General features: G+C 35.7%; 2 protein-coding genes across 4 annotated transcripts; both read left to right on the top strand.

Annotated features, from left to right (window-relative positions):
• Positions 1–1,003: 1,003 nt before the first annotated feature.
• LOC108974246 (aminoacylase-1-like) lies at positions 1,004–7,587 on the top strand. 3 transcript variants are annotated; one of them, XM_018941959.1, is made up of 7 exons: positions 1,004–1,145; positions 2,905–3,003; positions 4,245–4,589; positions 4,772–4,918; positions 4,988–5,271; positions 7,144–7,277; positions 7,346–7,587. In XM_018941959.1, the coding sequence occupies exons 2-7, from the start codon at positions 2,919–2,921 to the stop codon at positions 7,548–7,550; spliced, it is 1,200 nt and encodes a 399-aa protein (XP_018797504.1). In that variant the 5' UTR covers positions 1,004–1,145; positions 2,905–2,918; the 3' UTR covers positions 7,551–7,587. The 3 variants fall into 3 exon arrangements, with proteins under 3 accessions (XP_018797504.1, XP_018797503.1, XP_018797502.1); XM_018941958.1 differs by having other exon boundaries at positions 2,854–3,003; XM_018941957.1 differs by having other exon boundaries at positions 2,836–3,003.
• Positions 7,588–10,583: 2,996 nt separating this feature from the next.
• On the top strand, positions 10,584–13,681 carry LOC108974203 (aminoacylase-1-like). The gene is made up of 6 exons (XM_018941907.1): positions 10,584–10,911; positions 12,228–12,572; positions 12,633–12,779; positions 12,844–13,127; positions 13,244–13,377; positions 13,451–13,681. The coding sequence occupies exons 1-6, from the start codon at positions 10,827–10,829 to the stop codon at positions 13,659–13,661; spliced, it is 1,206 nt and encodes a 401-aa protein (XP_018797452.1). The 5' UTR covers positions 10,584–10,826; the 3' UTR covers positions 13,662–13,681.
• Positions 13,682–14,631: the final 950 nt, after the last annotated feature.

Below are 14,631 nucleotides of genomic sequence, written 5' to 3'. Positions count from 1 at the left end.
TTTTCTCATCGATTTATACATAATTTTTTATAAATAATTTAATGCCGAAATTTTGGTAAAAATCGATTTTGATTTTTTTTATAGTACTAACGATATTAAATTTGTCGGAACAGCCGATATCGAACCACCAAAGTATATAGATGTCAAATAAACAGAAATATCGGTTTGCAAAACATGCAAGCTGCCCAACCAAAATCAAGTTCTAGCTTATGTGAATTTTATCAAATATACAAATGAGTAAATATCACAGCCACCCATTATAACTCTCACTGATCTCATAATTGTTCGTGTCGTGTGAATATACGTTTAACTGCCATGTTAGTTAGGGGCATATAACCCGGCAAAAATTTGAGACCCAGGTGGGTCAATTGGGCAATATTTTGAAGTGACATGGTGGTATACTTACACATTTTATGCTACATTGGACCATGTCAAAAATTGAATAATTAATTTTCGTGATTGTTCGGCTATTTGATTCGCTTATGTTATACTGTGTATATAATGACAAATTGTATAAATAAAATATTTATATGGTGATTTAACACGATGTCTCAAGAATTGACGAACACATTTTTATGATCGCTAAAAAAACTTCTTCTTAAAATCGCTCGCTCGAAAATGGTTTTAGGCCCACAGCCTTTTAGACAAAGTTGTTCAGAATAATCCGTAAAACATTTCCCGCATACGCGATTTTTCTATAATATACATTTATACATTTTGTACTTGTATAACCTAATTAATTAATTACATTTTTAATATTAATATTTTGTTCTTAATTTTAGAAAAATTAATACGAGCATATTGTCATCTGAAGTTAAATCGTTCGATTAACATGACAGGCAACTAGTGGCTTTCCCTAAAGGGTACATTACACACTGACGGCATTATACTCGCAGATCTCATAGCTTCGTATGAGCACTCGTAAAGCGTATGGCTGCTTATCGACCGGCGCAAAATGCTTAAATACTCTGACGTATAGGTCCAACTCTCCAGTATTAAAAGAGCCGTCGCGATTTCTGTGTATTTTGCAAATATATTAGAGAAAGTGTAGTAATAGAAAAAAAAACATTTTTCCTACGCAAACACAGCTGATTTGTGAGACTGTGCCCATTCCGATATTACTTAATACAATACTATATAAGAAGGTGATTTGGCGTTTATCGCAAATATAAAATGTGTAAAATTCCTACACTTTTCCAAAAATATGTGTTTACTAGAAACGATAAAGCGCCGAGATATTGCTGTTTTCCATATAGAAATTGACGTTTGTCGCAACGATCGCAATGTTATCCTAAAAAGCTTCGAGTGTCACCCATTTCTTTGCTTTGTTTTTAATTGTGAGCAACTTAATAATGTCAATATGGGGTTTAGCTAGAAGCGTCCGCCTCTTGTCTGTACTTGTATGTTTGGTTTTTGGATCAATCATGAGCACTATTCAATATAGCAAAGTGTGCCGATATTTTGCATAAAAACGACATTTACCGCTGCACACTGCAAAATTGATCCAATGGGATTTTCCATTATTTACTTTGTTGTTGTAACTATATAATTCATTAGCCATAAGCTTTTGCTAAATGCCGCTGGAATAGTATGCCCTGACCGGAAACAAATTTAGGTCAATTCGGTAATTGTCGTGGGAATATCGCGATAGTCTAAATGTGTGCCAATGGCCACTTAAATTTGTTGATCGTTATGAAAAAACTGTAAAGAATGTGTAGAAAATAGTACAAAAACAAAATTGTGCTTAATTGTACATAAATACTTTGCTTATAATCCACCCTGAGCGACTGTGTTCTATAAGAAGTATTGAGGGGTTATTGGTTTTCAAAACTTCCATAAATTCTAGGCGCTGTTCAGAACCATTTGTCTGTCTTATCGATGATAGAAATCTTCTCAATTAGTCATAGTTTTGTAGGAAATTTACTGCTCTATAAAAATGGTCCCTTATTACGTTTACGAGATATTCATCGTCAAACATCAATGCTTATTAGGGTGAATCAAAAAAAAATTTTTTTTTATTTTTTCATTTGGTACTCTGACAAATAGGTTCCTAGGCACCTCTCAGAAAGCCTCTCCAAAAACCAATAAGTTTCATCATTAATAATAATTTAGTTCATTGAGTTATAAAATTAATAAGAAAAAAAACAAATTCCCAAAAATAATCAAACTTTAACTGTTAATATCTTTTAAACGGTTGGGTTTACGAAAAAATCGTACAGACCTTTTTTGTAGAGCATTCAATTTCCTACAAAATCTAAGGAACAAGATATTTTTTCGAGTAGTTGGAAGCGAGATATAAAGTTTTCTATATGATAATAAGAAAAAATCGAAAATTGTAAGTAGGGGGACCTTCCCGTTACAATTAAGAACTCATTCTTGGAGAGTACCACTATCTATATTTCAGAGTACCAAACGAAAAAAAAAAAATTTTTTTTAATCACCTTAATGACCATATTACATAAGTGCCTCTCGAACCTGCAATGACCGTTGTATATAGAGAAAAAAACTTGAACTTATCTTTAGGAAGGTCTATTAGTTGACAAACTATTACCAGAGCATCTTCCCCATTCCTAAAGCTTTTTAATTTGATTCGCCACACCTTTCAGAATGTTTTAAACACTACTCTTAGTAAACATTTCTAAAAAACCTCGTCAACACATTTATATTCAAGACTTTTTATCTCTCATTTAATCAGTAACTATTGTTCCTTTCTCTTCTAAAAGTGGTATCATATATCTAGAATATTCTGCTAAGAGCCGATTGTTCATCTATTCGATATTACTATATACTATTTGAAAAGCTTTTAGCGAAATTTTACCTTTTGCCAACTTACAGTTCTCTGGAATTTTATAGAAAATAGTGAAGAGCTCCAGTTATTCATAACATTAATTGTTTTGTATATAGTGTTTGCCTATAAAATGAGCTCTTGGGAGAATAATCAAGAGATCGAAATATTTCGTGAATACCTGCGTATACCAAGTGTGCATCCGGACGTTGATTATGGTAAGTATAAAGTGTATATACACATGTACCAGAAATTAGAAAGCAATCGTAGCTGGAATTTTTTACATTCTCTGTAAAACGTATATTACATACAGGTTGTTAGGTTAGATATAGATGTTTCCAATAATCATTATAGTGTCTTTCTTTAGTGATATTTCGGTATTAATACTGGAGTTCTTAGCTCGGCCGTCAGAAATCAAAATATGATTAGTTTTAACTTTCGCAAAAGATTTCTGTTATTTTTCATTTATTCGGCTCGCACCGTCGTCATAGATATGCTTCAGAGTTATCAAAAAATGTACAGGTTTTGTCGTTTATTAGCAATCTAAGCTATTGTTCCTCTCTGTCCATCCGGTATGAACTCCAGCTTTAGGCTTCCTGACTATTGTAGTGTCTCTAAGATGAGGTTGCAGCCATTAAGATAGCATTGGATTTACTGCTTCGAAATGCAGCTTCCTTCAGAGAAGTGACCATCCAATCAGATAGAAGAGCGGCGATACTAGCCTAGAACTCATTAATAGAGCCTTCAGGGTGCCTAACCTCTTTATCAATAGAATCGAGTGTCTTTGTGATAAAAATGGCATGAGTGATAAGCCACAGCGGAATCACAGAAAACAAGCTAATAAGCTAGCAAGAAAAGGCACCCTAGAATCGCTTTCGGTAGTATAGGAGCGGGTCGGTGCTCCTGTATCCTCTTGTGTTCTACTACTGGATAGTTGGGTTTCGCAGAAGCTTAGCCAGCGCTGGGCCAGATCTAGGGATCTCGTTGCACTCAGTAAAGCTCTTCCTAGTTTTGGGTCTTTTACAAACCATTGCCCTATTTGCGTTCACGCAGTAAGGCTGGAAATCATAACAGTCGTCATCTGCAGATGCTGTATGGAAGAAGATGAAATGGAAACAACTCAATAATTTCTTCTTGACTGTCTCGCGTTTGGGTGGTCAAGACTTAAATCCTTGAGAGCGCATAACTTCAGACATCCTACCGAGCTGGTGGGAATGAAAATTAAACGCCCTTGCAAATTTCTATTTGCTACAAATTTATAAGTTCGAAGATAGGAGTTATTCTTTCCTAAGGCTTCACAAAAAAACTACGTATAACAGTCCACGTGCGATCTTTGATCAGCCGTCTAACCTAACTTACCTACCGTGCTTAGTCCAGCGTATTATAAAAATGACTGCCTCAAAACACTATCTAAACCACCATGATTTCAAAAACTCATAAAATACATCACTCTCCTCAGCACCCTGCGTGGAATTCCTGAAAAGACAGGCAATCGATTTGGGATTGCCTATTGAAATTTACTCTCCCGCGGGCCCGACAAAACCGGTTGTTGTCATAACATGGGTAGGCAAGCAACCAGATTTGCCTTCGGTGGTCTTGAATTCACACATGGATGTTGTGCCCGTGTTTCCCGAGAAGTGGACTCACCCACCATTCGGTGCCGACATCGATAAGGAGGGCCGAATATATGCGCGTGGCGCACAGGACATGAAATGTGTGGGCATGCAATATCTGGCAGCGATAAGGGCGCTGCGCAAAAACGATGTGATCTTAAAGCGCACCATTCATGTGATTTTTGTACCAGGTAAGTAATTATGTATGATATGAATGTGCTCGCAAACATCACGTAAGAGCATTAAACTCAGTAATCTCAGTGCATAAGTATATACGCTAAGAGTTTTATGATTTGTTCGTATCGCGTTCGCATTTGTGATAAACCTTTTATCAAACAATAAACTTGACTACAAAACAATTATATATTTACAGATGAGGAAATTGGTGGCGTCGAGGGCATGCGCGTGTTCATCCAATCGAAGGATTATGAAAAACTAAATGTGGGCTTCTCACTGGACGAAGGCATCGCCTCGGCCGATGAAACTTTCCCAGTTTACTATGCGGAGCGCAGCATCTGGCGTAAGGATGGAATGCTTTCTTTGATTTGTTCATTACAAACTGTAATTTATGTTATCAATTTTATTTCAGATGTCCACTTTATATTTAGCGGCACAGCCGGTCACGGTTCCTTGTTACATAAAAATACCGTTGGCGAGAAACTTCATTTCATTCTAAATAAACTGATGGAATTCAGACAGCACGAAGTGAAGCGTTTAGAAAACGATAGTTCGCTTTCTATTGGTGACGTCACAACCATCAATTTAACCAGGCTAAATGGCGGTGTGCAGAGCAATGTGGTGCCACCGACGTTGGTTGCTGTTTTCGACATGCGTTTGGCGTTGAGCGTTGATCATGATCTCTACGAGAAACAGGTATTTCGAAAATATTTTGTAGCATCAGCAAATAGTGTTCTAAGTAAATGCAGTGAGGTTTACAAAACTTTTATGAAGATAAAAAAATGTGGCATTTGACCAATAAGCGTTAATACGTAGGAAAAGTGCGGCTTATGATATCCGAAAATCCCTCGTAGCGTTCTAAACTATTAATAATCTCTGAGAGAACTGAAATAATCCGTTATAGCAATTTTTTCTTAAAAGAAAAATATTTTCTTAAAAAAAAATATTTTCGGAAGTTCTTCTATGCTGTTGCATTGCCAGGAAAAAACTATTATTTCAGTACGTTCCTTTAAGCAGCTCTCCCTTAGTTACATAGTTACCTTCGATCAGATGGTTGTCTACAAGGATTTAAGAACGCATAAGATAGAAGACGGAAGATAGAATATTTTCCAACGTAAGTTTGCATTCATCAGTTAACTGGCATTCCTTGATCACAAAAACCGTATTGTAACATAATATCTGCCCGACTTTCCAAGCTTCTTTATTAACCCAACTTAAAAATACGTTTTCAGAAAATCGGTGATAACTTTCTCATATGACTAAAATTTCTGTTCGCCGATCACAATAAATCTCACGGTTATAAAATCTGGTCTGTTGGTGGGAGTTTTCGAGCCATTTAGCCATGGCAACAGCAGAAGTCTTTTTTATACTTTTGCTAGAGGTTGCTACAGAGTATGATAGATTTGTTCACCTAAAACTAAGCGAGATAGATATTCGGTATACCATATAGTACCTATAAATGATCAGGACGGAGGACGAGTTGAAATCAGGGGGACTGTCTGTCTGTCCGGCCGCTGTGCAAGCTGCAACTTGAGTAAAAATTGAGACATCTTGAACATCTTCGGCAAAAAAAAATTACGAGTTCGTAGATGGGCGTATTGGAAACACTGCCACACCCACAAAATGACATTAACCGAAAGAATAAAAAGTGCCAAAACTCTAAATTAAGATATATGTAGAACTTTCATTTGGCAAGGGTATCGCAATAGCAAGGGACACCTAATATAATGACTTTCAAAATTACGGCTGACTTTATACCGCTTACAACAGCCAATATATAATGAATAAAATCAGGTGAAAACTCGCCCTAGACATCATATTGCTAAGATGATTTCTTTACCTGAAGACATTGCCCTGACTTTAATCCTGGCAAGTTGCCAGAGTGTGAAAAGTTGGCTTATACCTGGACTCACTTGTTTGTACTTGTTCTGTCTTGTGATCATCCCAGTAGTCAATATAAATAACGCCTTGTGAAAATGGTAGCCTATCCATTAGTGGTTGGCGCTGGAAGTTCCCTGTTTCGACTATTTCTTCGTCTTATTGTAAATTAATGATTTCGTGCTCAATTGACGGTTACCAGACAAAACAGAAACTCTTTCGGATTGCGTTGCAGACACTGCTTTAACGTTGTTTCTACATTGCACTTCTTATTCGGAGTGGGCGAACGCACCATATGGGATATTTTATTGTCTCAGCGTTTAATCCACACCTTGTGGACTTCGATCGCGTTATCCAACCATACCTTGATCCACATTTTGCCATTGGAGCTGCACTGTTTGATTTCATTACGCAATTTCACTTCCAAAAATAAAAATCGAAACATCGACCGATATTGCTATTTTTAATTTTTTTTAAATTCCGCGTATACACACGCTGCCACGCGTAGTCAGAACAAAACTGTGAATTCGATTCGGCTTAACAGTAGTGCTCGATAGTAGAAGTTTTCTTACGAGTAGTTATCAGACTGCCCTCATATTCTTAATCTGAATTTTATGCTGCCACGATGTGTGTCTAAATATCTTCTTCTTTTTTACTAACTTATTTTACTTTTCTCCCCAAAATATGCAGCTAAATAAATGGTGTGAGGAAGCTGGTGGTGGCATCGAAATAAAATTTGAACAAAAGCAACCAAAAGTTGAAGCCACGAAAATTGATGATTCCAATCCCTTCTGGTTGGCATTCAAAAAAACGACAACGGAACTGTAAGCACGAACATCAATTAAATTTTGTTAATTTAGTTAATTTATTTTATTTCATTTGTGCTGTTTAGTGGCTTGAAAATCACGCCTCTTGTATTCCCCGGTGGCACCGACAGCCGTTATATTCGTCAAGCTGGCGTTCCAGCCATTGGATTCTCACCAATGAACAACACTCCCGTGTTGTTGCATGATCACGATGAGTTCTTACAAGCGGATGTTTACTTGAAAGGAATTGAATACTATAAAAAAATCATACCAGCTGTTACAAATGTTTAGTTTATTTTTTTTTTTCTCATTGTTTAATTGTATAATATTGTTGATTTGATGGTGTTAAATATAAAATTTAAATATAAAAATTATTGATTTATAGATATTATTGTAGAATTACTATTTTTTTTCTAAAAAAAATATGCTGGTGGGTTGGTTCTTGATCGGTTGAATAGTGCCAAAAGAATTCTCTCTGGTTCTTTGATATTATTTGTACATATTATATTATATGTACTTACAAACTTATTTACTTAAGTATGTGTGTAATTGCTAGCAATTGCGCATGCATTTATTAAGTACTTTCCCATGCTAGCTATCTATTCGCATTGCATTATCAGAACAATAATTGTTATATGCGTTATCATACAGTTAAATTGTGGTGTCACAACGATAAGAGCAACAATAATTCAATTCTCTTGCAAATTGAGTGCAATAAACTTCGTGTAGATTAACTGTGAAATTGTATTCAAATATAATTACTTATTAACACATATTCATGTGAAGCTATAAGCTATTAAACGTCACCGGAATCTACATACATATGTATATATAACGAAAAATACTTTTACACTTACGATGTTTGGATTTTATTTTTTATCAGTTGATTGGCAGATAAATACTTATATTATATATATTTGTGTATACATTGTGACAAAAAAGAATCCGGAAATTATAGTTAAATTCTCCGGGTAAATGATATTTCAAAAATATATATACTGCTAAGCTGGTAGGATTGTCCTTAATTACTAAGCCAAATATGAGCGCAGCAGCTGCTTTCATAAGTCGGTACAACTCAGAAGTGCGTTGGGATTTTTACAATGAATAAAAATATACACAAATAATTTGTCTCAAACTTTGTATTTCTAACCAAATTTTGTGTGCGGAATCATTGTGTATGTTGAAAAAGTCTTACGGTGATTCAGTTTTATCAAAAACACAAGCCTACGAGTAGTACAAAGCCTTCAAAGACGGTCGAGAAATGGTTGAAGACACATCTCGTTCTGATTGATTCTCGACCTTTTCAATTGGTGACAATATTAAAAAATTGAAAAACTGAAGGAAAATCTCTTAGGCCAGTGTTAGAAAGATGGCAAAAGAGAGCTCGATATTTCACGAGTCAGTTCGAATGATTTTGGTGGATATTTTGGGTATGAAGCGATAAAGCTGATTGTTTTTCAAAAATGTTACCGTAAACAAGTCTCTTTAATAATAATAATAATACCCAACGATTACCCTCCTCCCGCCCAACCGACGCGAGGGGCGCAATCCGCGAACGAGCGGAATTAGCCGAGTCATAAAAGGCAAAAGAGTTTTAAGCGTTGCGATCTTAAGCTGCTCAGCTACAGAAACAAAAATTTCAACAGCCAAAACTAAGAATTTGATTAAAGATTATAATTTTTAAATGTTATTTGTTAAGAGTAGATAAAATAATTTTTTTAATGGTAAAGAGTGAATCTGTTAGATCAAATGTGCTGGAATGAAAATTGAAATCGTGACATATACGGCGGAATGTTTCGTTTAACTCGAAATTTGTTCTAGAAAATTTTAAAAGYAAAGGTYTAAACTGCCTGGTAGAGHGAGCGGGAATGTTAAAATTAATATCAGACAAGAGAGATGGGCTACAGACTGACCCATTGATGAGTTTTACAAGAAATATTATACCAAGCATTTCCCTACGACTAGCGAGTGTAGGGAGATCTATAAGCTTTAAACGGTTAGTGTAAGGGGGAAGATTTAAATTGAAATCCCAATTCAAATGATTTAAGGCAAGAAGTAAAAATTGTTTTTGAACGGACTCTAGTTTCTCAGAATCAACTTGATAACAAGGGTTCCATACCACGGAAGCATACTCTAATATAGGCCTCACCAAAGATGTAAAAAGAATTTTTGTGGTAAACGGATCTCTAAATTCTTTAGACCAACGTTTAACAAAACCAAGAGCACCTTTAGCTTTAAAAACCATGGAAGATGTGTGAAGATTAAAATTGAGGTCCAAAAACTCAATGAATACCATTGTTCAACCACCGTATTTACCAGATTTGGCTCTGTGCGATATTTACTTCTTCCCCAAACAGAAAAAAACTGACGAAGACATAAAACAAAATTTGCTGAAGGAGCTGAAGGTCATCACAAAAAGTGCTGAAAAAATATTTCTCATAAGTGGGGATTACCTTGAAAGCGACAAAATAAATATTGATGAATAATTAAAAATTTTGTGCTTTGTTTACAATTTCCGGGTACTTTTGTCATAATGTATACTCCTTGTTCAGACAAAATAGTTATTTTAATTCTTAGTATGTGATATTAAGGAGAAGATTTAGAGGTGGCATCTTCAGATCGTACTAATTTTGAGTTATTACCCAATCGGAAGCCCCGTGTTATAAGCCTCTCCTGAAATGGCTTCATCGTCTACTGTAAATGTAATTGTTTTTGATTTCGTCTCATTTCTGAAGTGTCATTCGCTAGATTATTGCACAGTTTCGACGTCATATTCATAAATCCACTTCTCGTCCCCAGTAATGATTGATGCGTTTGGTGAATGTAGGATTCTCAACTTACCTCTTCATAACCGTTACGGCCTCTATTCGTTCGTTCAAGGACTGCCCTCAACTGCCCTTATCATCGCCCTATTGTTGTGATATCGCACGATCATGGTGTCTAATCGACCGAAACAAAACGTGAAATTATCTGCTCATCGAAGGGTTCTCTCAGTAAATCCATTAATTGGATCACCCGTTATTTACTATCATTCCTGGATAAATAATAAAATATTCGTCCACCCTCGAACAAGATTTGAAAAACATAAAATTACTTAAACCCTGAATAGAACTCCATCAGGTAGGAGCATGCGGTGCCTGGTTGGTGGTGGTTGAGTAAAATCATTTGTGGTCATGTAATATTTACCACAAAATATATATGTACATATGTTTATAATATATTGTGTTCAAACGTAGTTTTCAGTGGTCAACATTTTACCAAACCCTATAATTGTTCATAAATATTTCAACAAACTGCCACAAATGCTCAGTATTTAAAGTTCTCTCCAACGGGACAAAGCTAAATAAATTGTAATTTTTATGAGTGTGAAAGTCTAATTGTATTTGGTGTGCGAATTGCATCATAAAGATAATAATACAGATAAGAATAAACTTATTTAAAAAGAGTGGGAACTTGAACTTGAAGTTGCAAAAATATTATTATATTCACTGATAATTCACTGAGTGCATTGATATCATCTCGATTTTCATCTAAGCGACTTGTTTTTAGTGACTAATTGTTGTTGCAATGAGCTCTTGGAAAGATAGTAAAGAAATCGAAATATTTCGGGAATATCTGCGAATACCAAGTGTACATCCAGATATAGACTATGGTGGGTAAAACAGAGCTGGAATAAAGCAGTTCGCTTCCTTTCTTTATACATTGTGCCAAAAAAAGTGAAGTAGTTGTAAATAAAATTTATTGACTTGTTTGCACTCTTCTTTAAGAAAATTCACTTTTATCGGGGCGAGTCGAGCAGGAACCATGTCCTTCACTTTTTTAATATTTTTATCAGTTGAAGAGGTCGAAGGCTATTGTCTGAAAAACTTACCATTTACGTGGCTTGACACTTGTATTCATAGCATTAGGCACTTCTAAATTTGCGCAACTGCCGTCTGGCTGTTCTTTTGTACGACATGACAAAGAAAAAAGTCACCGTTAGTCAAATATGGGAAATACGGTTTAGTATTTTTGGTAAAATTGGTATATTTTTCACTTTCTTAGATTACTTGTGTTGCATTGGTATCAATCTTAACATATCAGGTCGAAAAACGAATTAACTATTGAGATCGACAAACGAATTTTTGTGCATCTAAACATCGAGATGGTATACCTTGTTTCGCGTGCTCGAAACCGGTTTTACTTAGACCCATAGTCTCTTAGGCAAAGTTGTTTAAAATGATCCGTAAAACAAATCAAAAAATCGACCTCCTCTATTGAGCATCCCTGCAACATATTTTTTTCCTTCACAAACAAATCGAATTTACATACGTTCTCAAGAATTGGGACTGACGGACTTTGAGAAACGATTTAGGCTTGCTTTCATATAACATTGTTTTCACTCAAGAACTGAACTTTTTAATGGATGCAATTGAAAGAAATTGATTTTGATAACATCTGTTTCCAACAGGACGGGGCTACGTACCACACAGCACATGCAACAACCGAATTATTGCGGGAATAGTTTGGAGATTCGATTATTTCAAGAAATTTTGGCATTGAAAGGCCTCCAAGAAGTTGTGATTTAACATCATTAGACTACTTCTTGTCGGGTTATTTGAAGTCATTGATCTTTAGCAATAAACCTGACTCTCTTCAAGCTTTAGAAATCAATATTACTTTACTCTATTATAAGTACTCGGAAAATTAGTTTCATCGAGTTCGTTGTTTTATTCAGAACATAATTGATCGATTATACTCGTCTAGTCCAAGAACTACTGTATTTTTTTTTTTTTTTTAATAATATCACTCTTATTGGAAAACCCTGTATTGGAACAATCCTCGGAATCACCTCCTCCAACAGTCAAAACAATAAAACCAATCCCAATGCCTAACAGCCTAGAACAACCCTTATATTACATTGTTGTTACTCATATTAATACCCTACCAGATCGTAGTAATTAGTAAACCACTTTTCATAACTTTCAGCACCCACGGTGGAGTTTCTGAAAAAACAGTCCAATGACCTAGGATTGCCAATTGCGGTGCTTCATCCCGCCAGTGTGGAGAAGCCAACAGTTGTAATTACGTGGGTGGGGCAACAGCCGGAACTACCTACCATTATGTTGAACTCACACATGGACGTGGTGCCAGTTTATGCCGACAAGTGGAAACATCCACCTTTTGCTGCCGAAATCGACGAGGAAGGTCGTATATTTGCACGCGGGTCGCAGGATATGAAATGTGTGGGCATGCAATATCTGGCAGCCATACGTGCGCTGCGTAAAAACGGCGTCACACTGAAACGCACAGTACATGTAACATTCCTACCAGGTTCGTATGAACGATATAAGAAGTGAACTGAATTATGTTTGAATTGTGGTAACTTTGCAGACGAGGAAATTACTGGTCCAATGGGTATGAAGGCCTTTCTGCAATCTGAAGACTTTAAAAAACTAAATGTTGGCTTCTGTTTCGACGAAGGCATTGCATCTGCCGATGAGACATTTCCAGTTTTCTATGCGGAAAGAAGTCTTTGGCGTGAGCGAAACCAAATCTCAAATATAATATAATTTTTTTATTTTGAGTATTTTATTACTTTTAGATGTACATTTCATAATTAGTGGCAATGCCGGGCACGGTTCGCTGTTGCACAAAAATACGGTAGGCGAAAAGTTGAACTATATTCTGAGTAAATTGTTTGAGTTTAGACAACACGAAGTCGATCGTTTGGAAAAAGATAAATCTTTGCAACTTGGCGATGTCACGACCATCAATTTAACCGTTGTAAAAGGTGGTGTACAAAGCAATGTGGTGCCACCGGTTATGGAAGCTGTTTTCGATATGCGTTTAGCGTTGAATGTAGACCACGATGTTTTTGATAGACAGGTACGTAAATAGATTTGTAAGTGTGTATATAATTAATATTTTCTATTTGAGATTTAAGTTAGCTTATGTTTACATTGTTTTTGAATCTAACAATTTCTGTATTGTTTGTTGTAAAGCTCAAAGCGTGGTGCGAAGAAGCTGGCGGTGGTGTGGAAATCGTATATGAGCAAAAAGAGCCGCAGGTTGCGGCTACAAAAATTGATAACTCCAATCCATACTGGTTGGCATTTGAGAAAACTATGAAAGATTTGTATGTTTTGAAACTTTGTATTTGACTTCTGGGAAGTTGTAAGATCGAAAACTTTCTTTAAACCCAATTTCAGAAACCTTAAAATCCAACCACTTGTGTTTCCTGCCGGCACAGATAGCTATTATATACGCGGATTGGGCTTGCCCGCCATAGGTTTCTCGCCTATAAATCATACACCCGTGTTGTTGCATGATCACGATGAATTCCTGCAAGCGGACGTCTACTTAAAGGGCATTGAAATTTACAAAAACGTTATATCGGCTGTTGCTAATGTTGAAAAATAAAAAAATAACTGCAATTCTAATTTCTATTCCGATTTGAATATATTATTTCAATTGAAAAAAAATTCGGCCAAACATTCCATTATAATCCAATTTTTTTCCTATGTTTAATTTGAAATAAAAATTATAAATTGTGACGAAAAAATACGCGGAAATTGTAAATATAACACAAAATATTTAATTATTTATTTTGTCGCCTTCAAAGTAATCCCCACCAAATGTAATACACTTATGCCAACAATTTCCTCAGTCCTCGAAACACTTCCCATAAGCACTTTTTGGGATGGCTTTCAGATGCCGAGCTCTTCTGGCCTCTGTGTATCGATTTTCAAGCACCATATCCTTCACTTTTTTCATCAACGATCAACTCGACCTTCTTTGAAGGCTTTGTGTCACTGATAAACTTGTATTTCTGATAAACTGAATCACGGTAAACCTTTTTCAACATTCACAACGATTCCGCTAACAAAATTCAGTTAGAAATACAATATTTGAGACAAACTATTACTCTTTTTATCGCATTGCACTGCTGAGGTGTACCATACTTACTTAAGCAGCTGAAGGTCATCCAGCATAATCTTATTACGTGTACAAGTCTAAGGACATTTACATTAAGCGTTAGCATGCTTGTATTGGCTCAAATACCATAATGAAGATTTGTATTATACGTAGGTTGACTCTTATATTTCAAGATTTGGCAGCCCTAGTGTTACAATCTGGAAATTTACAATTTTATGGTAACGTTTGACATTTTGGTGGTATATTCAGAATATTTTTACGAAACGACCGCTAATTGTGCTGTTTACAGTAACTTAAAATATTCTTCTCGACGAAAAAATGGAATTAAATCGCGAACATTTTCGAGCGATTATTTTTTGCAACTTTCGACATAAAGAGTGCATTAACGATGAAGCTTTATCAAGGACCACTGCAAGAACCAGTGTTTATCAATGGAATGGTGAATTCAATCGAG

This window comes from Bactrocera latifrons, unplaced genomic scaffold (genome assembly GCF_001853355.1).
Source record: "Bactrocera latifrons isolate USDA-ARS-PBARC rearing strain unplaced genomic scaffold, ASM185335v1 scaffold_54, whole genome shotgun sequence".
Lineage (NCBI taxonomy): Eukaryota > Metazoa > Arthropoda > Insecta > Diptera > Tephritidae > Bactrocera > Bactrocera latifrons.
The sequence above is the reverse complement of the archived record's forward strand: the minus strand, read 5'-3'. Positions and strand labels throughout refer to the sequence as shown.